The sequence below is a fragment of the Trachurus japonicus genome, chromosome 9, assembly GCF_045865225.1.
Source record: "Trachurus japonicus isolate A0001 chromosome 9, Traja_1.0".
Taxonomy (NCBI): domain Eukaryota; kingdom Metazoa; phylum Chordata; class Actinopteri; order Carangiformes; family Carangidae; genus Trachurus; species Trachurus japonicus.
This window is the reverse complement of record NC_140915.1, coordinates 11,651,106-11,674,818: the sequence shown is the minus strand read 5'-3', so window position 1 is coordinate 11,674,818 and position 23,713 is coordinate 11,651,106. Positions and strand designations below refer to the sequence as shown.

Sequence of the window (23,713 nt, the reverse complement as noted above, 5' to 3'; positions counted from 1 at the left end):
ACAATTTGATTGGAAATGTAAAACAAATCTAATACACATTGATTTACTACATTTTTTTTATCAGTGGTTTTAAATATAATATATTTTATTGATTCCTCCAGTGCAGATAAACTCACATCTTATCAATACTATGGGACCTGTCTATCACCAGGTGTCTGTATCCATCTCTTGTTATAATAATAATAATAGAGACAGTCATCAATACTGTATAGTCTGACATTTCTGCTTCACTGTGTGTGTGTGTGTGTGTGTGTGTGCGCTCAGCAGCCTATGCAGTCAACATGACGCGACCTTTTCGACCGACTATGAAGTGAACTTATTAGATGCGATTAAATTTTAATGACATCGCCGTAAATAGTAACAGCAGACGTCACAGAAACACGAAAAAACGTTATTTATATACAACGTTACCATGTGAAAAGTGAAACAATGGTTGGTGCAGTTGTAAAAAATTATATAAAGCAAAATTGTCATGAGGTTTTAAACTCATGGACATCGGGTGAAGTCACATGACGACCTCCGAGAGCAGACGTGTCACATGTTGAGCCCTCAGGAGCTGTAGTATACTGTTATACTGTTATACTGTGGGATACTACATTTTTGGATGTTGCTTTGGTAACAACACTACTGAGTTTAAGCCCAAGTGGGAAAACACGACGACCCTGATGAAGGCTGATGAGCCGAAACGCGTCGGTCAAATAAAGTTGTAAAGCTTTTTGTTCTTCAAGTTCAAGTGGAAAAACACATCAGGAGATTTCCACCTCTCCAGCGCCGCACGTTTTCTTTTCTTTTCTTTTATTGACAAAGAACGAACGAGTCGTCGTTTGAAATGGTGAATTTAATCTAAATTGACACAAAATCTAAAACCAGTGATCCTGGTTCCACCTCTGCAACTTTATTGATCACGGTGCCCACGAACAGCGCTCATTCAAATCACTGATGCATAAATTAAATTCAAAGTTGCTGTTTTAATAGTTTTTCTTTTTTCTGAGTAAAATCTGTGTAGTTTTTAATTTGACTGAACGATGACATAAGAAATGTCTTTAAGCATAAATATCTTTAAAGGTACAAACTTGGGCGCCGCTCTGAGTCCGTTAGTGTTTCCCTAAAAATAAACCACACACGCTGCCGTTGTGTTATTATTCAACGGCTTCTTCTGTTTGTTTTGTTTTGGTGTGTGAACCACAAACTGCAGTAATTAAGGATAAATGTTTTAATTGGCTGCGACGTTCAAGACCAGCTCGATGTGTTTTTTTTTGTTTTTTTGTTTTGTGGTTGTCACGACGTCTGAGCATTGTCTGCTCTTTATCAGTGTTTGGTGAAACTTATCAGCCGAGCCCCACCCTCCATCACACACACACACACACCCACCCACTCAGTGTGTTTCAGTTTAATGACCGTTGTTCGACTGTTAAGAGGCTGCAGTCGAACCTGTCGTCACATTAAAGTGTAGTGTTGTGTAGTTTTGTGTTAGTGTTGTGTAATGGGACAGACGTGTGTGTGTGTGTGTCATGCAGCCCCTCCCTCCTCTGTTTTCTCTTCATTCAATCAAAACTGAACAGTTCCCTTTGTCATGTGATCTGACAGATTGACCTCCACGACCTTTGTACTCTAAAACACACACATACACACACTGCTGCCTTTCTTAATGAGACAAAGCTTGTAGACACACACACACATACAGACACAGACACACACACACACACACACACACACACACACACACACACACACACACACACACACATATATATATATTAAACGACATTCCTTCCTCAGCCGACTCGTCTTAACTCTTATTGTAACCTGAACCTAACGTCGACCTCTGACCTAGATCCCAACTGTGTGTGTGTGTTACTTCAGTTACACATTTTTATTTCTCACTCTCAGTCTTTACCATCAATCTTATTATTTATTTATTTCTGCTTTAATTGTCCATTTTTAAACCAATTTCACGCTTTTTCAATCAATCAATATCACTTGTGTATTTTCCTAGAAGTCCATTCAGTCCTTTTACAAAGTCACTTTTGTTGCACTTTAATTAAATGTAACAGCGCTAATTAAGATGTGTGTTGTCCATGATGATAAATTAATAAATAAATGAATGAATAAATAAAAGACCAGCCTGTTTAGGAAGTAGTTATAAAAGTAAATCCACTATGTAAAGTGTAGAAAGCAGAGTCTCTCAGCTCAGAGTGGCAGATTAGCCAATCTCAGCCCGATAAAGTCGTCACAGCCCAGACCTGAATCTCCACTCCTCCTTTCTCTACTGTGGGTGTGTCTCTCTCTCTCTCTCTCTCTGCGTCCTCCATCTCTACCTCCACTTCCCTTTTGTTTCAGCCTCTGCCCATCTGTCCTTGTTTTTTCTTTTTGTCCTTTTTTTTGTGTTGCCGTCGTCGTTGTTGTTGTTGTGACTGTCGTCGAGGGAGGGAAGGACCGTCGGTTTCAGTCGCTCTTGGCAGCGACACACTTCACACAGTCTTTTTGTGGCGCTAGTAGAAGAAGAGGGCGAAGAAGAAACACTCACGCTTTTCTTTTCAGAAAGCGTTCAGAGAGGTTATGCAACAATTCACATTAGGGCTGGAGGTGTGCCAGTGTAGCTGAGACAAAAAAAAACACACACACATGAAGAGGAGGAGGAGGAGGAGGAAGACTGGCCAAACAGGAATATTTCAGATAACTGGACTCGCTGTTGGAAACATTATTGTCAGATTTGTCTCTAAATTATTAACGAAAAAGAGCTGTTTATGAATATTTTGGGGGGAAACAGGAAGTTTTGCAGCATTGTTCTGGAGTTTGGAGACTCTCATGCAGCTCACTGGTTCAGAGTCATAGTGTGATTGGTAGATATTTACATTAGTGACATGACTCATGATTTCTGCATTTTATTTTATTTTTACGGAAAAATATATAAAACTGAGGATAAAGTGATTTTTATTTGGGAGTCTTGCATGAAACAAGCTTGTTCTTTAAAGGGATAGTTCAACATTTTTGGCAAATAGGCCCATTGCCGTAATCCCTAGTCTTAGCAGTAGGTTCGTTACCTTCAATTGTCGGTGCAAGCTATTTTTAGAACGGCGGAGCAGAGCTGCGAGCTGCTCAGAGCTACACTACGGAGGCTAATGGGATTTCTTGGTTTCCCTCATCAAACTCATCAAATACACAATCCAACAACTCCAAAACGCTCTGGTGGACAAGTTGTGACCTGCACATTCACCACGCTATGAGATAATAACAGAACGTTACGAGACAGAGTTGTTTTAGAGGCAAATTCATGCAAAACCGCTGAGGGCCCCGTCGAGGGCAGTTTTCCAGCAAGCAGTCTCTGCATTTACCTCTAAAACAATAGCTTGCCTTGCACCGACAATTAAAGGCAATGAACCTACTGCTATGACTATAGGGATTATGGCAATGGGCCAATTTGCCAAAAATGTTGAACTATCCCTTTAACTTAACTTGCAAAAAGCTAATTACAAGAAAGACAGAGGTTTTATAGTCATAGGTCACACTGTTACAGGAATCCATCTGATTTTACTTCCCATTGATGAACAGTGGGTGGACTCATCTTCCTGGTCGCCAGTAAGACGATGAGCAATAGGAGCAACTTTCTATTTCCTGTTAAACTGTCTGGGATGTTAAACAGTGAGTCTAATGTTAGGTCAGTGTCCCTCTGAATCCCACTCCCACCTCACTGACGTCTTTTAAAAACACTTTTTTTTTTACCCTGAACTCTTACATAGACTCCCTCATCAGATAACCTGAACTCTCCCTCAGTGTAAAGTTGAAGATGCTGCTTCATGTGTGACCTTTGTTTTATTGTGACCTGTGAGGCAGAAACAGCAGCATCACCTGACTCTGTCCTGTTCCTGAGGACAGTTGTGTCTGTGTCTTCACTTTTAAGAGACGAGTTATGCTGAGTCACTGATAGTAAAACACACACACACACACACACACACACACACTCAGCAGCTTTCAGTCACTCACACTCCTGTCAGCTGACTCGCTCCCTGGTTGGTGCGAGATAAAAACCTGCAAAACAGATTTTTTTTTTCATTTTCACCGTCACATGTCACAGTTTCTAAAAACGTGCAAAAAGCTGTTTCACCTGAGACACATTCAGACTCATCCAACTCTTTTATCTCCTCCAGTGTCGGCTGAGAAAATCTAGTCTTCCTTTGTCTGATGCTTTTTATAGGCGATAAAACGATTTAAGTATCGACTCAAAGCTCATTAACTCTCACGGCACTTCCTGTTTCCTTTGTGGTCCTTAAAAAAATACATGAAAATATTAAAACATTAAAATTCAAAGTGACTTTAATTTATTTACTTAAATCAAAACAACTGTAAAAACTACAGGATGATGTGAAACGGCGTTGTCGTCGCCTGAGATTGTTTCGACTGTTGGATCATGTGACATAAGAGTTACATCAATGTGATTCAGTTCCAAACTTTATTTATAAAGGCATGATGATATGTTAATATTCACAGCTTGTTAGCTAGTGGCTTTCAAACAGAGAGTTTTCAGGACCACACGACATGACAGATTTCCCAGGATGCACTGGGCACACCAGCAAGATGGCTGCAAAAACAACAACTAAAACAGACACATTAATGTCAGTATTTCCACCATGATGATCTTAAAATTAGCTCACATTACATCTTGTTGCTAATTTACACGTCAGTCCCACGTTTTTACATTTTCTCATGATAGATAGATTGAGTCAAGATTCAAGATATTTATTGTCATTAAGTACTGTGAAAAACTTAGGTTGGGGGGTGCTCCACAATACACATAAATAAAAACAGTAAATTAATAACAATAGTAAAATCTAAAAGGTTTTTAAAAAAAAAAGTATCTACTGATTAATCGCCCTGCGATAGACTGGCGACCTGTCCAGGGTGTACCCCGCCTCTCGCCCGAAGTCAGCTGAGATAGGCTCCAGCTCACCCGTGACCCTAGTGCAGGATAAGCGGTATAGAAAATGAATGAATGAATGAATGATTAATGCATACAGATGAAGTCAGAAAATCACAGTTCAACTCATCTGATATCAATACATTATGATGCACATGATGACATACTGCACTAGAGTAGTGGTGTTGTTGGAATATTTCCAACCCGTGTTGACAGGAACATGAATGAGAAATAGGATTGAGTGTAGAAAAGTTTTTATTTTTTGTGGGAAACCAGTGTAAAACAAAAATATATATTAAATTATATGAATATATATTAGATTAAACATGTCTGAGGAGGAACTTTACGGATTATCGTCTCGTCCCTGCACCTGGAGTTGATCTGAGACTGAACGTTCGTATAACACGGAGCCGAACCAACACATTCACTATAATTACAGTAATTATCAGATATTTGCACCAACACCTGCAGCGCTGTGTGCACTTGTGCACTCGGTCCGGTGCCGCAGCAACGTCCAGCGGCCGGAGATCAGACAGGAGCCGTCGCCTTCTTTCTCTCACTGTTTTCTTATCGTCTGTCCGTCCGTCTGCTGCTGCCTCTCTCTCTCTCTCTCTTCCTGTCATGTCACTGGAGCTCAAAGTGCTGACGCTGCAGCTGCTGCAACTTCAACTCGTTGTGTTGGGTGTGTGTCTGTGTGTGTCTGTGTGTGTGTGTGTGTGTGTGTGTGTGTGTGTGTCTGTCTGTGTGTGTGTGTCTGTGTGTGTGTGTGTGTGTGTGTGTGTGTCTCATATCAACACTGCAGCCGGACCGACCATGTGCCACAGTGATATCAGTCAGCACGAAGAAACAGCAGCTCAGCACAAATGACTTGATTTTCCCAAACACACACACACACACACATTGACACACACGTCTGTTTCGTTTGAAGTGAAGTTGTGCGACGCGTCACGTTACACAACTCAGCCGTGGGATGAGGCTTTTTTTTTTTTTAAAGTTTCAGATTAAAGCGGTTTATTAGCGACAGTGGGCGGAGACGGTTTGACCCTAAAGAGTAACTCAACTGAATTGAAACAGGTTTTATACAGATCAATATGAGCAATATGAGCTTTAAATAAAATGTCAAACTGATCAGAGAATGTGTCCGAACATTCGGTGTCATGGAGACGATCGATCAGTTGATGACGTCGTCTGGTTCACCGACGGTAACTGAGAAAGAAAGTGAGATTTTCATCAGGGATCATGTTTTTTTTTATTATTATTACATGTAAACACAGATATTGATCATTTATGAGTGTGAGCGCAGCGAGGATTAACCACAGGTGATCGTTTGAAGGTCGTTGGTGATTAGAATCATTGATTACCATCCAACAGTCATGTATTTATAATGAAAATCGGTCCATAATAACTGTCGGGTGTCGGCCGATCAATCGGGGCATCTTTAATTTTCGTCCTCGATTTAATCTGTTGATTATTTCCGTGGTTTGTGCAACAACAACAAAAAAAACTTGTCACTGTGACTCTTGACAGCTGTGACAGATTTTCTTTCTGTTTTATAAAATTTGATTGAGATTTTCGATTAATAATGAAAACAATCATTAGATGCTCAGTTTGCTGTGAAGGAGACACAGAAAACAAAAAAGTGTGAGAAGCTGCAGCCATTTTGTCTAAAGAGAATAACTTCAAATAATAAACGACTGTCAGAATGACTGACGAGCAAATTTTTTGCCAACAGACTAATTGATTAATTGATGAATGTTTTCATCCGACTGTTGACCCTGCAGAGTCCTGATGCAAAGAAATCCAGAGAAAAACTTGTTCAATCTTTTGGCCCGAAAAGACAAGACACGTACATGTGAAAATATTAGTTTTTTATTTTGTAGTAGTAGTTTTATTGTCATTATATTGATTGTCAGACAAAAATATAATGAAATTTAGATGATTCAAGACAATTAAAACAGTTTAAAGGTGTACAGAAATGGCCGTTTGTCCTGTTTGTCATGCAGAGTTTTCACGAGTTGCCGCACGAGTTTACCCGAGTAAGGAAAACAAATTTGATTGGTCGTTATCGAGCGGGCGGGATATTCAAAGCTTGGGGCGAGCCGGCTGACGTATAAACCGTGCGCCTGCATTATCCAATGCGAAAAAAAACAACACACTTTCATCCTGGATTTAATCAAAAATATAATTTTGCACAAAGTTTGGGCTCCATCGTCTGATAGATGAGTTATTACACTAATGTTAGGACCCACAGTGGGCTCAAATTCAATTTTCTTTTCTGTACAGCTTTAAGACATAAAAAAGACGTCAGAGTGATCAGAAGATCTTGTAATGTTGTGACTCTGTGGTTTGTGTTTCACCTCCTCCGAGCCACCGTACGTCTGAACATCCTCCGCTGCGGTTCACGACCTCGATACGAGACGAAGTGAAGTGAAAAGTTAGTTTCTGAAATAATCTGAAAAAAGACGAATTCAGCTGCTTCTGCTCCTTAAAATCAGAGCAGCAGCTCAGATTGAGGCTGAGAAACAGGTTAGAAGAGTTTGACCCGTCCTGCACAACAACAGGCCTTTGTGTGTCTGTGAACTGTATTTACACAAGTGTGTGTGCGCGTGTGCATATTTTGCAGCCGTGCGTCTTTGTTTCATCCTCTCCCCCGGCGTGTGTGTGTGTGTTTTGCAGTCAGTTTGTGTGTGTGTCTGTGGTCAGTGCTGCTGATATAGATGTGGACCAGGGTGTGTGTGTGTGTGTGTGTGTGGGAGGGTGGCGGGGGGGTTGTGTTTTGTATGTGTGTGGTATGTGTGTGTGGCATTCCTTTCCCATACAGACTCATCTCTCTCTCTCGTCTTTTTTTTTTGTTTCCGATGTTTCATGTCAACACAGACGAGCTCAGAAACAACCTGCAAGGTCAAACAATACAATGGATTCAGTTTAACTCATAACGACGAGTTACGTGTCTTGTGTGTACATACTGTACATATATATTTAAGCAATATATCACGACAGGCTGTGGTATATGCTCATTATACCACGGTTAACGACCAATCAGATTGCCGGATTTCACCTTTCCGTTTTATAAATATATATACATTAATCAGCCAGGTGAAAAAAAAAAAACAACAAAACAAAACGGACGACGTGACACGGAAAACTCAGAAATGTTGGGAATTTTGTGTGTGGAAGGTGTTTTATTGTTCGTTTGGTGGTGAAGCGCTGCTGCTGCTGAGTCAAAGAAAGAGTCGCTGCAGTCTGGAGCTCAGCAGCGTTTTAGTGTTTGTCACAAAGGTCACTGTGTGTTTCTCTCTGTTCCTGTTTTGGTCGCTCGTTCTTTTGGTCCCTGTATCTGCTCCTGTGCACGTTTGCGGCGTCTTTACATGAAAATAAAAAACATCTCTTCCAAGCTTTAATCCACATGTTAAAGGGATAGTTCAACATTTTGGCAAATTGGCCCATTAATCCCTATAGTCTTAGCAGTAGGTTCGTTTCCTTTATTTGTCGGTGCAAGCTATTTTTAGAACGGCGGAGCAGAGCCGCGAGCTGCTCAGAGCTATGCTATGGAGGCTAATGGGATTTATGGGTTTCCCTCATCAAATACACAATCCAACAACTCCGAAACGCTCCTGTGGACAAGTTGTGACCTGCACATTCACCACGCTATGAGATAATAACAGAACGTTACCAGACAGAGTTGTTTTAGAGGTAAATTCATGCAAAACCGCTGCCTTCAGGGGCAATTTTTCAGCAAGCAGTCTCTGTATTTGCCTCGAAAACAACTCTGTCTCGTAACGTTCTGTTATTATCTCATAGCGTGGTGAATGTGCAGGTCACAACTTGTCCACCAGAGCGTTTTGGAGTTGTTGGATTGTGTATTTGATGAGTTTGATGAGGGAAACCAAGAAATCCCATTAGCCTCCGTAGTGTAGCTCTGAGCAGCTCGCGGCTCTGCTCCGCTGTTCTAGAAATAGCTTTCACCAACAATTAAGATAACGAACCTACTGCTATGACTATAGGGATTATGGCAATGGGCCAATCTGCCAAAATGTTGAACTATCCCTTTAATGTACATTCAAGTGTGATTTGCTGCCGATCAAATTCCATGACACGCCCCTCGCTAGCTCCTTGTTTATACCGGCAACACGTAATCAGACGCTTCAGGACGTCTTTAAGTGTAAAATCTGCCGTTGTTTGTATCAAGGACAGAGACTGGCTGAAGGTTTGGTTTTCACAAATCAGTCGTTTGCTGTGCTGCTGCAGTGCATCATGGGTAGTTTGTCTCTCAGCTGGTTCCTCTAATGAAGCTCTAATGACGCTGCAGAGAGACTTGGCGTCTCTGAAGTCGGCTGCTCCTAATGATGATGAGGGCCATAATGCTGCTGAATGACAGATGGACGTATACTATATTTAGAGCTGCAACTACAGTATGAAGAGACGCTGTGGCTCAGAGGAAGGTCGTCGGAAGATCGGTGGTTCGATCCCCGGCTCCTCCAGGCTTCATGTCGAACACAAAATTAACCACCAATGTCTCATCAGTGTGTGATTGGTTGAAAACAAGTTCAATATGTAGGTAAACAAGCTGTATGAATATGTGTGTGTGTGTGTGAGAGAAAGGGTGAATGTGATTAGTGGTGTGTCTATCAATACATAGAAAATTACCATCAGGAAGCTTCCTGCTTCTCAGTTGTGAGGATTTCAGTCATTTCTTTGTCTGATTGGCTGAAAATCTTTTTGCAGATTTCACCTTAAGTCTTTCGGGAAGTTTGATTGGTTTCTAGTCATAATTTTAGACCAAATTGTTTATTGATAATCTGACTAATTTAAGGGATAGTTCAACATTTTGGCAAATTGGCCCATTGCCATAATTCCTATAAGCAGTAGGTTCGTTACCTTTAATTGTTGGTACAAGATAATTTTAGAACGGCGGAGCAGAGTCGTGAGCTGCTCAGAGCTACGCTACAGAGGCTCATGGGATTTCTTGGTTTCCCTCATCAAACTCATCAAATACACAATCCAACAACTCCAAAACGCTCTGGTGGACAAGTTGTGACCTGCACATTCACCACGCTATGAGATAATAACAGAACGTTGATGCGCATTCCCGTGGGGGGCAGTTTTTCAGCAAACAGTCTCTGCATTTGCCTCTGAAACAACTCTCTCTCTCATAGCGTGTGCGAGTGCCGCGCTCCTTTCCAAAGTTTTAGTCAAGTGTACCGGCAAATTAGACCATATTTGACTTTTTATTTTAGAGTCATAGTGTATTCTATATTATTGCCACCAACACATACTGTAGCTCATTTGAAAGGTTTAACTTTATCCTTCAAATGGCCACAAACCGTTTGTTTCTACGTGCCTCCGTTCCTGAGAAAACTCAAGCTAAACATGGCTGGGTTTCACCAAAATCCCTCCTTTTTTTCTAGAAAAGGAGATAGAGCGTCTTTTATGAAAGGTGCGCTGTTTGTGTCTGTCGCTCTTCTCACACTCGCATTTCTGGATCAAAGGGCTCGTATAAGATAAATATACACAACAATTGTTGTTCTATTCACAAAACCACCATCGGGGGCGGGGGGGGCGCCACTAAACAGCAATAACACAGACGCACCGTGCCGTGTCACAGCCTCTCGCCGCGGAACGTGAGGCTCTGCCGGCCACAGCGGCTCGCGAACACCGGTCCCGCCGGTGGTCGTGGTCCTTCTGTGGTACGGGTCGGTGGTGCCGGTCTGCTTTGACCCAGAGACCATCAGATTTTACCGCGGGAGGACTTTGGGGAGGACACGGTGTTGCTCCAGATGAAGACCGGGCGGGACTGTCGGCTGAGAGCTTCCTGGTTCAGCTCCCAGCTGCTGCAGCCTCGCGGGTGAGAGCAGAGCAGCAGCGGCGCAGCTGCGCTGCATCTGCATGCAGAACTCCGTTTGCAGAAGCTGAGTTATGATAAAAACTTCCAGATCATGAGCTGTCATGTGACTTTGATCGTCATCTATTTCAGTTCTCCTCGTCGTAGAGTCCCCAAATTTACATATAATGTGTATTAAAGTGTCTATTTTCATAATTTAAAAAAAAGCAAAAAACGAAAAATTTCGTTTTTGGCACTCAACGCATGGGAACGAAAAACGAGAAATTACGTGGTTGGCACTCAATGAGTTAAGATTATGCTCTAAGACTATAGCGAAGAAGAAGAGGAAGAAGACTCTGGAGAGCATTCATGACATGATTGTTGTTCATTCCACACGGCATCACTGTAGCAACTAAAATAGAGACATCATGTCATGGAAAAGGCACTCAGTGTGTGTGTGTGTGTGTGTGTGTGTGTGTGTGTGTGTGTGTGACCTCTCCCTGTGGTGCTGAGTCAATATTTCAGAGGAAGTGGGACCCCGGGGGACGCACTTACCCTCAGTCACTGCACAGTCACTTGAGAGTCTATTGACTTCTACAGAGCGCACACACACACACACACACACAGACTGAAAACACACATGTATATACACACATACACACACACACACACACACTGGGTACGAGGAAGTTCAGCCAAGTCCACGCTGCTGCTGCTGCTGCTGTTGTGCGTTCAGCGTCTGACCTGCATCAGCTGAGTCCACAATTTAAAAGAAAACACACACAAACCCACAGTCGAGTCGCCAGCTCCCGTTCGTCTGATGTGCAGATGAGACGGCGTTTGTCACAAAACACGAGATAAGACGACCCGAAACCAGGGCAACACACACACACACACACACACACACACACACACACACACACACACACACACACACACACACAGAGTCACACACACACGGCTGTCACGTATCAGGCCGATGTGATGCGACGTGACAGCATGAGAGTGTTTTTGGTTAAAATCCGTCCCTCCCTGTGTCGGTTTGTGGCGCTGTGAGCTGAGGCCGACGGCGTCCTCGACTCTGTCAAGTGTTCACACTGGTTCAACTTCTGTCAAACGACCTTTTACTCACTCAGTTTTCATACTTTAACTGTCGACTCAGAGTTTGGGTCGTACTGACGGACGATGACGTCAGCAGCGATCGATCATCAGCGGTGCTATTATCGATTACTCACGCGCAAGGTCGAGACCATAATCGACTTCCCACTAATTCCTGTCACGTGTGACAGTTACGTCTGATATTTTATGATACTTAACTCATGATGCGATGTTATTGTGATACTTTTGAGATATCCTGAGTATTGCAATTATAACTTTTTGTCAACATCTGTTTTAAAACTTTTATCCAATGGTATAAATCAGGTGTCTTCAACCTATTTAAGGCCAACGACCCCCAAACTTATGGAGAGATGAAACAAGGACCCCTTACTGAATATATATTGTATAAAATTGTGTTTTATATCAAACTGGGCCTAGTGCCAGTGTATAAACGTATCTTGTGCATTCAATACTAAGCTATTCATATATAGGTTCTTCGGTAAAAATGAGTAAGGTACCGTGAGTTAACTGATACTAATGCCAGTAGCAACGAACTTCTGTCAGTTGCGTGATAATCGTAATGCATACAAGCCAATCAAATTGACACTTTAAAGCAGAAGTAAGTGATATATTTGTGTTAATATAAGTCTTAAATAATTATATCTTCCGACAGCAATCACTTACATAGAGTGTTTGGACTGAAACACGGGTCTCTCAGTCCCTCTGCTCTGCTCTGAGCCGAGGAGAAAACATTTATCGTATCCTACAGTTTTTATCCAATGAGGAGAGAGAACGGCATGCAGGGCTGTGTGTGCAGCCAAGGGACGCCGTGAATGTGGCGACGTAGCGACGAGGACTGTTATGGTGCGTTCAAGGAAACTCGTATTTTTCCGACCGTGAAGTGGTACCAGTTCGATCTGGTACGAGTTCACGGGTCGGAAGTTACGAGTGGCCGTTATAGTGACTTTCACAGGTAAAACAGGTCGGAAAAACACGAGTGGGTTGCCTGAAACGCTACAAAGTCGTAAGTTGTGACTTGAAGCTGTAATTTACGATTTCAAAAGCCTACCCGGAACGCAGCATTAGCGAAAACGACCGGACCACTTACTTCTGCTTTAAGGCCAAGGACCCCCAAACTTATGGAGAGATGAAACAAGGACCCCTTACTGAATATATATTGTATAAAATTGTGTTTTATATCAAACTGGGTCTAGTGCCAGTGTATAAACGTATCTTGTGCATTCAATACTAAGCTATTCATATATAGGTTCTTCGGTAAAAATGAGTAAGGTACCGTGAGTTAACTGATACTAATGCCAGTAGCAACAACTTCTGTCAGTTGCGTGATAATCGTAATGCATACAAGCCAATCAAATTGACACTTTAATTTTTAAACATAAATGGAAAAAGGAAACAAAAAAATATTTTTTAAAAATTGACCTAATCAACCCAAATTTTTGCCATTGACCCCTTGTTGAAGACCTCCGTCTGCTAATTTCTCATTCTTGCAAATGTTGTTATAAAGTGGACAGACAAACCGACACAGTCATGGTTTTAGGACCGTGTATTTCTAAGAATTTGGCGATGTTACTGTATATCTGACAGCTATATTATATGTCCCATTAGGCGGTTATGATATGATGTATAAGCAAGGTGTTATATTTGGTTATTCTAAACAACAGTCTATTTTAAACGAATCAGTATTAACACATTTGGTTTATTTTTATCCGGTCAGACTCGTACTTGTATTTCACAGCTTCTGCATCGTAGTAAAAACGTTTTCTGTCACATGAACCGGAGGATTTCATATCAGGACTCAATCAGTAACAATCAGTGTGAACGGGAAGTTAAAGATAAACATCAGGAAATGAAATTTGCAAACAGTGTTTTCAATATAACACTCAGTCGCTGCAAACATCCAACATGACACTATGATATAAATACAGCAGTTACAGGCCGACACTTCATTACAAAATCATGGCCAACGTGTAAACAGTTTTCTTTTTATTTGAACTTCAGATGCAATGGATCTAATTACAGACGATGTAAACTATTGATCAGATACCAATTCAGAGTCGCTACCATCACCTCATAAAATACTGCGATGTAGTAAGATTTCGATAGGATTTGTAATTTATGTGACATCCAAGACGTGGAGAATGAAGTTCATTTTGTGTTCTACTGTCCTTTCTATGACTCTATAAGACAAAAATTGTTTAGTAAGGTAGACCCAAATAACAAATTTGTGTGGTTAGACGATGCTGAGAAGCTAAAACATCTTTTTCAGTTCGATATATTTGCATTTTCTTTAGCTATTTCTTGAAAAGGCTTGGGCAATGAGACGAAGAGCGATATATAGTTGAGTACTGAAAGTAATCTAATATTGTTTATTTATAGTCTTTTTTTCTTGTATTTGTCATTAAATGTGTCTTGTAATCCCATATGGGATGGGCCGCATGACATGAAAAAGTGCACTTTTTTCCATAAATCTTTCATTTTTTTCCCCAGAAAATTCTCTAAATTTTTCCTAAAAGTCATGCCATTGGTCCTCATTTGAACGTACATTGGCTAAAAAAAAGTAACATTATTCAGACTCAGAACAAATATTTGTGTATTTCTGGTGTCTGTTTCCAAGTTTTGTCCAATGGGAGTCCGTGGTCTAATGTTTGAGAACCACCGGCCTAAACGATGAGCGAATCATCCGGAGTGGAAAAAAAAAAAACTTGGAGACTTGTTACTCAGCCCAGAGGGGGGTGGGTGGGGGTGGGGGGGACTTCAGCATCCAGACTAAATACACAGTCCATCATCCGCCCACCTCCCTGTCCCGTCCCGGCCCGTCTCTCACGCCATGACATCACATCGGGATGTCGCGGCGGCGGTGGCGTTGGTGGGAAACGGATTCCTGAACGTCCCAAAGTCTGTCGCTGCTAAAAACAAAACAAAACGGAGGGAGGCAAGGTCAAAGCTGAGAGCGTGAGGAGTGTGAGTGTGTGTTAGTGTGTGTTTGTCAACGTGCCAGCAGCGCCCACTTCGCCAGGACACGCATCAAGGACACACACACACACACACACAAAGAGGAGACACTTAAAGCCTTTGGTCTTGTTTTAATTGCAGCTCTTTTTAAACCCCATTGATCTGCTGCTCTGTTTGGAAACAGTCGATGGACCTTTGTGATTTCTCTCTCTCTCTGTGTCTCTTTTGTTTCGTTATTTAATCACAACAGGATGACCGTCGGTTTTTAGTTAGTTAGTTACCTTTATTCAAACTCGTTAGTACACTGAGGCAAGCCACATTTACTGTGCAGACGAGAGTACAAAGCAAAACAAACAAAATACAGAACAGATATACACAATAAAATACAGTAAAGCAAAGGAGGACAGGGAATTAGTAATTAGTGATTTGAAGTGATTGAATGGGACAAGTGAGTTTAAAGGGATAGTTCAACATTTAGGCAAATTGGCCCATTGCCATAATCCCTATAGTCATAGCAGTAGGTTTGTTACCTTTAATTGTCAGTGCAAGCTATTTTTAGAACGGCGGAGCAGAGTCGCAAGCTGCTCAGAGCTACCACGCTATGAGATAATAACAGAGACAGAGTTGTTTTAGAGGGAAATTCATGCAAAACAGTTGATGCGTGTTCCCGTCGGGGGCAGTTTTTCAAGCAGTCTCTGCATTTACCTTGAAAACAACTCTGTCTCGTAACGTTGTGTTATTATCTCATAGCGTGGTGAATGTGCAGGTCACAACTTGTCCACCAGAGCATTTTAGAGTTGTTGGATTGTGTGTTCGATGAGTTTGATGAGGGAAACCAAGAAATCCCATTAGCCTCCGTAGCGTAGCTCTGAGCAGCTCACGGCTCTGCTCCGCCGTTCTAAAAATAGCTTGCACCTACAGTTAAAGGTAACAAACCTACTGCTATGACTATAGGGATTATGGCAATGGGCCAATTTGCCAAAATGTTGAACCATCCCTTTAACTTGAGAGTTAGCTGTAGATGATTCCAGATGTGTGGGGCATAAGCTGAGACGAGTGAGAATAGAAAATAAAATGTTGTTTTTCCGACTTCAGCGGCGATGGCGCCTCCTCTATCATGAGTCGTTCACCTGTCCTGCTGTTTAAACCTTTCTGCTTTCATGTGTATCCTCACATGTGCTGCTGTGTGTTTGTCTGGGTAAAGAGAGAAAAGAGGAGTAGGAAGTGATTCACTCGGGGACCAAACCCCCCCCAGATATCCTGTGAGTGCTTCTCTCTGGCAGCAGCACCATTAATAATTGAGAGCATCGCCGGGGCCGAACCAGCACTCGTCTGGATACGGCGCTGTAGCCCAGCCGGCGTCTTTCTGCACTTTTTTTTTGTGTATTTATTTTTATTGTTTTCATAACAGAAAAAGATACATATACGTATTAGCAATAGTTGGTGGTGCTATACAGAACAGTACAGGTTTTTTTGACAAGCGACAAACAGGACAGGTATAAAATAAATGACACAGCGACAGAAATATAGTACTAATTCAGTTTATAGACTTTAAATCGAGAAAAGGAAGATTTCCTCTTTAGCAGATATAATGTACCTGATTTTCTCCAAGTGTAATAATACATTTCCCAGCTCTCTCAACCACATTTCGTCTCTCTGCACTTTTGAAGAGTTCATCACCAGCAGAGCATGTGTATGTGTGTCTATGAGTGTGTGTGTGTGTGTGTGTGTGTTGTACAGTAACTGTGGTTGGGCCGAAGTCCAGGCCCGGCCCCCCTCGCGGCGGCTGTAAAGACCTGTAGGCTACACATTAACAGGCTCTTTGTGCTGCAGCTGTTTGGATGAGTTAATGTTAGAACAGAGCCGTTATCAGCCAGGAATCCGTCCGTCCGTCCATCCATCATGATATGATGATTTGTTTGTCTCGGCTCGACGCTGTTATGTACTGGAATAATCATATTTACAGCCTGACAACCTCAGCTACAGTGTTACAACATATAAAAGTGCCACCGGACGGTGTCCCAGAGTCTGGTTTTAGACCCAGGTGGATTCACAGGTCGACTTATTTCTGTTCCATTGTAGGTGCTGACTTTTAAATGATGGATTGAAGCCGTCAAACACAAACCTGTTTGTCTGCTTTTTGATTCTTTTGTTTAGGTTTTCCTTCTTATTTTGGTTATTTGTGTAAAGCAAGACGAGATAGTGAAGAGTGAGTGTCTTTGCAAGTAGGCGTTTGATCCTTTGTTTCTTTTGCTTTGGGGCCGTAACAATGAGTTTGCACCAGTATCTACATATGTATTCATCAGTGAAATGATTATATTTCGATAACTGTAAATAGAGTTGAGGGAGAAATGATAAGTGCACTCATCACGTTACGTGCTGCAGCCTCGTCAGTAAGTTTTATGATGTTAATTATTATGACCCAGCTCGGCCTCGGCTGCTGCTGTTTGTACACGATCAGTTGTGAGTCTGTGTGTTTGCCGTTCGTGCAGCAGGAAGGTCACATGACGGAATTAATATCGGAGTGAATGTGGTGGTGACAGAGCAGCGCACTGGTTTCCTCTGGTAGTTTCTGTGAACACACAGAGAGACTTAAAGGCCACAACTCAAGATTCAAGATTCAAGATTCAACATCTTCCTCTTCCTTGTCGTTCAGGAGAAAACATCAGAGATGCAGAGCAGAGTGAAATCATGAGCTCACGGCTCCATAAAAACACTGATAAAACATAAACAGGATGCAACAAGGGACGCAATAAATATATATGTATATAAACTAAAAGATATTACAATAAGTTATTGCACTGTATGTTAAAGAGGAAGTTATTGCAAATATTAAATTAAAAGGCCAGTTTTTTCCACACACAGCTCTTCTATTGCACATATGACGATATGATGGTTTTGCATATTCCATATAAACTGGAATATTGGTTGTATGGTTTTCATTATTTGCATTAAATGCTCGTCTTTAAAATGTACTATACAGGTTCATACGTTCCAACACAGGCAGCTGGATGTTACGTCCTCTCCAACGTATTCAAAGCATTTAGATTGTGATATTGATATAAGGGAAATAGGGATCCATAGCTTGTTTTTAGGAAAATCAATGTAAAATGTAAGATCAGTCTGTGGTTAATCTGGAGTTAATACTAAAAAACACTTTCTATGATGAATAAAACACAGAAAACCAAAAAATACTACATATTGAGTCGCCCTGGACAGAAACCTTTCCTGTCTCTGTCTCTAACTCGTGTCAGGTTTTGGGTCATTGATGTGAAAACGTGTCGGACTCACTGTCAGAGATAAAACAGTGATAGTCACACATGGTAAAGAAGCAGCACTCGTCTGTTTTCGAAGTGTCTGATCACTCAGTTTCTACCTGATTCGACCTTTTTATTCCACATCATCGCCACCAAACATCAACGCCCTCTGCGTCGGGAACTAATGGTTTTTTCCACATCAGTTTCATGAATGAAATAAATCACGTTTGCTTCTCTTCTCTAACTCGACAGCCTCTACTGTACTTGCTCTGTAGGTGATCAATCAATCAATCAATAAATCAATCAATAAGTAGCTCATGCATTAACGCCCTTTTCTCTGTCTCCCTCAGGAAAGTCCCACCTGGCCATTGTGCAGAAGGTGAACAACGAGGGGGAGGGGGATCCGTTCTACGAGGTGGTGGGCCTGGTCACGCTGGAGGACGTGATCGAGGAGATCATCAAATCAGAGATCCTGGACGAGTCGGACCTTTACAGTGAGTCTAACCCTAACGCCTCTCATCTCTTCAGCCGGTTTCATCAATGGGTTCATCAATCAATCATTAATCAGACGTTTATGACTTTATTGTTAAATTATCTGGAGGTTGTTTCATCTCTGAGCTGCACGTCGTCCACAGACCGGTTCTGTTTATCAGACTGATGAAGTAACGACTGCAGGAACTTGATCTTCTGTGAAATAACTCTCTGTGTGTGTCTGTGTGTGTGTCTGTGTGTCACTTCCCAGCTGATAACCGCAACAGGAAAAAGGTGGCGCCCAATAAGAACAAGAGAGACTTCTCAGCCTTCAAACACGAGAGCGAATCAAAAGTGAAGATCTCTCCTCAGCTGCTGCTCGCTGCTCATCGCTTCCTGGCTACAGGTGGGTGGACGGATGTACAGTACACCATACACACACTAGACTTGTAGTTCTTGAGACCGGTCTTTTTGTGGTCTTGGTCTTGTCTCGGTCCTGCAAAGTCTCGGACTGGCAGAGCGGTCTTGAAGGGATTTGTAGCCTACGATATCCAGGCAGGCATGTTTTTTTTGGGGGGGGGATATCATTATTTATACTTCAAGTGGTACCAATCACATGCATTTTGAGACAGAGTTGTTTTTGAGGCAAATGCAGAGACTGCCTGCAGACAAACTGCGCCCGATGGGAACACGCATCAGCTGTTTTGCATGAATTTACCTCTAAAACAACTCTGTCTGGTAACATTCTGTTATTATCTCATAGCGTGGTGAATGTGCAGGTCACAACTTGTCCACCAGAGCGTTTTGGAGTTGTTGGATTGTGTATTTGATGAGTTTGATGAGGGAAACCAAGAATGAGCCTCTGTAGCTCTGAGCAGCTCACGGCTCTGCTCCGCCATTCTAAAAACAGCTTGCACCGACAAATAAAGGTAACAAACCTACTGCTATGACTATAGGGATTATAGCAATGGGCCAATTTGCCAACATGTTGAACTATCCCTTTAACAAACTGAACTGTTCACATTAACAGGAAGTTTCGACCCAAACTTTTGCATGATGCCAGCTCTGTTTAGTCAGAACATGAACCTCCTCCTCCTGCCATGTTCATGAGCAGCGCAGCAGGTCTGGACCTGCGGCGAGGAGGTTTGACTCTGTTTATTTATTTAGAGGATCTGTTTACGACCCCAGCTGCCCGCCTGTCTGCGTGTGTGTCCACCGCCGCCTCCTCCACCGCCAACCAGCAGCAGCAGCAGCAGCACATGGAGCCTCTGGACCGACGCCAGCTGGATGTGAAGCCGCCGCCACCGGAGAACACGGCTGGTTAGCGCTGTTAGCTGATCCCAGTCTGGCACGACGAGGCCGTTAGCTCCAGTTAGCTGCTGCTGCTGCTGCTGCTGCTAACATGACGTCGCACTTCCTCATATCACAGACAGGCAGCGTGGTGTGTGTGTGTGTGTGTGTGTGTGTGTGTGTGAACATGCCAGAGTGAGTCTTCCTCTGCAGGCCATTACATCAGCGTCTGCTTACTCTGTTTCTGTTTTCTTTCTTTCTCAGGACGTTGCTCTCGTTTTTTCTTTTTCTTTTTCTGTTCTTGATTCATTGCACAGGAATTTGATTTTTCATTTTCCTAGAGGTTGTGTGCAGGAAGTTACTGCTTCTCTGTTTCTCTTTGTTTCCCCTTTTTTTTTCTTCTGTTGTGCTCTCGTTCAGATTAGTGACCACCACCCGGCTGTTTTTAGATTGTGTCTGATTTCGGCTGCAGGCTGAGAAAGTCACAATAATGTTTAAAGAGGAACTGTGCAGGATTTGTTGCTTAACTCTGCCACATTTTTTACCTAAATTAAACAGCTTTGGAGTAATTGTGCTGGTTAAATAAATGACTTGTAACTTGTTACAGGGAGAATGGAGGCTCTCTACTTAGCGTCTCTTAGCTGAAAACCAACCTTGTAAGATCGGAGCCTCCGACCCGGTGTCCCAGCTCTCGTCTTTGCGGCTCTGTGAACAAACTCTCCCCGTAATCTCTTGTTTATGACAGATAAAACAACACAAATATACACGTTGCAACATCGTATATGATATATAACGTTATCTACTGCTCTTTTGATCGATTTCTCACCAGCTTTGTTGTAAAGGAATGCACATGGCCAGGCGGAGGGTTAGCAAAACAGCGGAAAAGTGACCGGACTTGCATAGTTCCTCTTTAAAGACTTAGATTTTTTTTCTTGAGCTGAAAAGATTTAAGATACAGAGGCAGTTTTAAAGTGCCATATAAATAAAGTTGAGTTGAGTGTCACTGTTTCTGAAAACTTAATGGGACATTTGTTTTTTGTGTGATAAAAAGGTGGGTGACATGCACACGCCAAAAAACGTCTAGTCGGGTGCTGGATCTAAAAAGAGTATAAGCAAAAATAATAATAAAGGGATCGGCACACCATTAAGCACCCATTTATTAGTACAGTAAGTGTGTAATGTTTCAAGCCTAGAGGCTCTTCCTCAGACTTTACAGTGGTTATTGATGGAGGCGCCATCTTTAAATATCCTTTCCTGTAATTAGAGTAAAGTGATACAGCTGTGTAAAAACTACAGAGAAAAGATGTGTTGGTCTAGCTAGCACATGTATAAAGAAGAGTCACATCCAACATATACAGATGTCCCTCTCCATATAAAACTACCCACCCACATTTGTTTTCCCCTCATCGTTGTGAAAGGAGTGTGTTTGGTGTGTTTGGTTTGTGGATGATGGATTCCAGCTTCAGTCTCACAGGCCTCACCTCTCACTGTGTGTTTTATTTGCACGTCGGATCGTTTCTTTGTCCTTACTTTGGGTGGAGACCAAGAAACTTATAGCTGATTATTGCATCAGCCTGGATATCAATATCAATGAGATATCAATATAGGAGACAGGAATGTAAACCAAATACATGAAACGGCAGAGAGCTGATGTCAGGAAGCTCATATTGATACTGAATGTTAAGATAATCTTTCTGTATTTTTGAAATTTCTATTGATTAATCTGTCAATTAGTTTTTATCTATGTAAAAATAACCATCAGATGAGACTACGTTGAGTTAATTGGTGTTAATTGATCCTTTCGTTTGATTTGCTGTAGCTGATATTAGACAATCAATCCTCCAAATACTTTGCTGATTACTTTTCTAAAATGTTGACTGATTGTTTCAACTTTACAACTTCATGAGTCATTATTTATATTATTGGAAAGAGAAAAAAAAGGAGAAACAGGCCTTTGTTTTTAAAGGCGTGACAGGTTACAACGAGAAAAAGGAGAAATGCTGATTTAAAAAAAAGAGAAGAACGTAAAGAAATAGTGAAATAAAATAAAATGTATCGTGGGAAGTATCAGTCTTGTGAAGCAGCTCAGACTCAGGGTGTGAAGTTTCATAACCTGTTTCGCAAACGTCAAAGGAAATCAGTGACGTCTTTCTAGGATGATGTCACTTCCTTTTCCTACAGTTTGTTCAGAGACTCAGAGATGAGCGACGCAGCGTTTAGAGACACTTTCTAAATTTAACATTTTATCTACGTAATATTAAAAAACTGTGTAAAACGCACTTTATATTTCACCACAGCTCAAGATGTCGTCGTCAGATGTCTTCTTTTTATCTAAACCGAATAAAATAAATTAAGAAAAGACTTATTCTCTAGATAAAATACAATCTATTTCTTTTTTTTTCTGACAAAAGAGCTGATCCTTATTTAAACTAATTTGGAAGCTGTAACTGGTAGAAATCAATGTGCTGCCCATTTATTTCAATTCAAACATGATGCTGTTTGGTTTGTTGTTAAATTGAACTTGAACAACCTTTATAATCCTTTTAATTAATTCAGTTTGCTGCATTGTTTTGTTGTAGGCTAACCTGTTCTCGCACCCAGTTATATAACTTTCATTTTATGTTTGATGCATCAGATCAGCATAAAGTAATTTCAGTTCATGTTGCAGAGAAAGTAAAAACTAAATATTAAAGATTTAACCCTCAAGTAAAAGTAAAAGTGTCTTTTTTCCTCTTCTCCCTGCAGAGGTGAGCTTGTTCAGCCCGTCTCAGATCTCAGACAAGGTGCTGCTGAGGATCCTGCGCCACCCCGACGTGATCCAGGAGATCAAATTCAACGACAGCGACAAGCGCTCGCCACATCACTACGTCTACCAGCGGGGCAAACCCGTCGACTACTTCGTCCTCATTCTGCAGGTATGCAGCCGTGTTGTTGTTGTTGTGGGTGGAGCAGCGAACACCGGTGTCAGAGGCAGATTTGACTTTGATAGATTTCTTTTTTCCCCACATATATACAGTATACACACACACACACACACACACACACACACACCGGGAGGTTGAAACATCCCTTGACAAACACATATTTGCACCAACACATGTACAAACTGGGGAAATAACTAGCTTTACCTCAAACAGACACACAACTCTTACATAATCTCTGTCTATACACACACACACACCTCACACCTCGTTCATGACCTTGTCGTCTGAACTCAGGGTTCATTCACTGAAGTTATGTTGTTTTCATTCAGTCAATATTTCACATCATACAGTAAATATGAACAATATAAACAACAGAGATGAAACAAAGGGTAACACTTTATAATTGGTACACACTATTAAGCATTAATAAATACTGAATTCATCATTTATAACACATATATACTCAGTAGTATGTAGTTTATATAAACAGTTAATGTTTTACTCATCATTGATCAGCACTAACTGTATTTCTAAACTACATACTAATGAGTATTCACGCGTTATAAATGAAGAATTCAGTATTTATTAATGCTTAACTAATGCTAAATAGTGTGTACTTATTATAAAGTGTTACCAAACAAAGTTAACAGTGTGTGTGTGTTAAGTTGCAACTTTCAGTCGTATCATGTGAGCTTCATCAGCAGATGTAGTTGGTCCCGTCGCCATGGAGACGTAGATGTTCAAACAGATTATCTTGATTGCTGAGAGGACTTAACGTCCATGTTGACTTAACACCGGAGTTTGGTTTGTAAAGAGGCTTTTTTTTTGTCAGTCTGGTGGTAACTCTTATCGCGTCTTTTATTATTACACCGACTGCAGCACTTTAACGAGCTATAGCGCCCTGGCCCATAGCGACGCTGTAACCCCCAGAGATGTAACTCTGCTCCGAGGACATAATATTATA

The 23,713-nt window shown here is 41.6% G+C and overlaps 1 protein-coding gene across 3 annotated transcripts in view; it reads left to right on the top strand.

The window, feature by feature from the left end:
* The window catches only part of cnnm4b (cyclin and CBS domain divalent metal cation transport mediator 4b), a 65,042-nt gene that overhangs the window by 7,970 nt on the left and 33,359 nt on the right, over positions 1-23,713 (top strand). For all 3 annotated transcript variants that reach the window (XM_085785936.1, XM_085785934.1, XM_085785935.1), the window contains exons 2-4: positions 18,415-18,558; positions 18,807-18,941; positions 22,571-22,740. In XM_085785936.1, the coding sequence (XP_085642062.1) occupies positions 18,415-18,558; positions 18,807-18,941; positions 22,571-22,740 (449 nt within the window). The remainder of the gene's footprint in view (positions 1-18,414; positions 18,559-18,806; positions 18,942-22,570; positions 22,741-23,713) is intronic.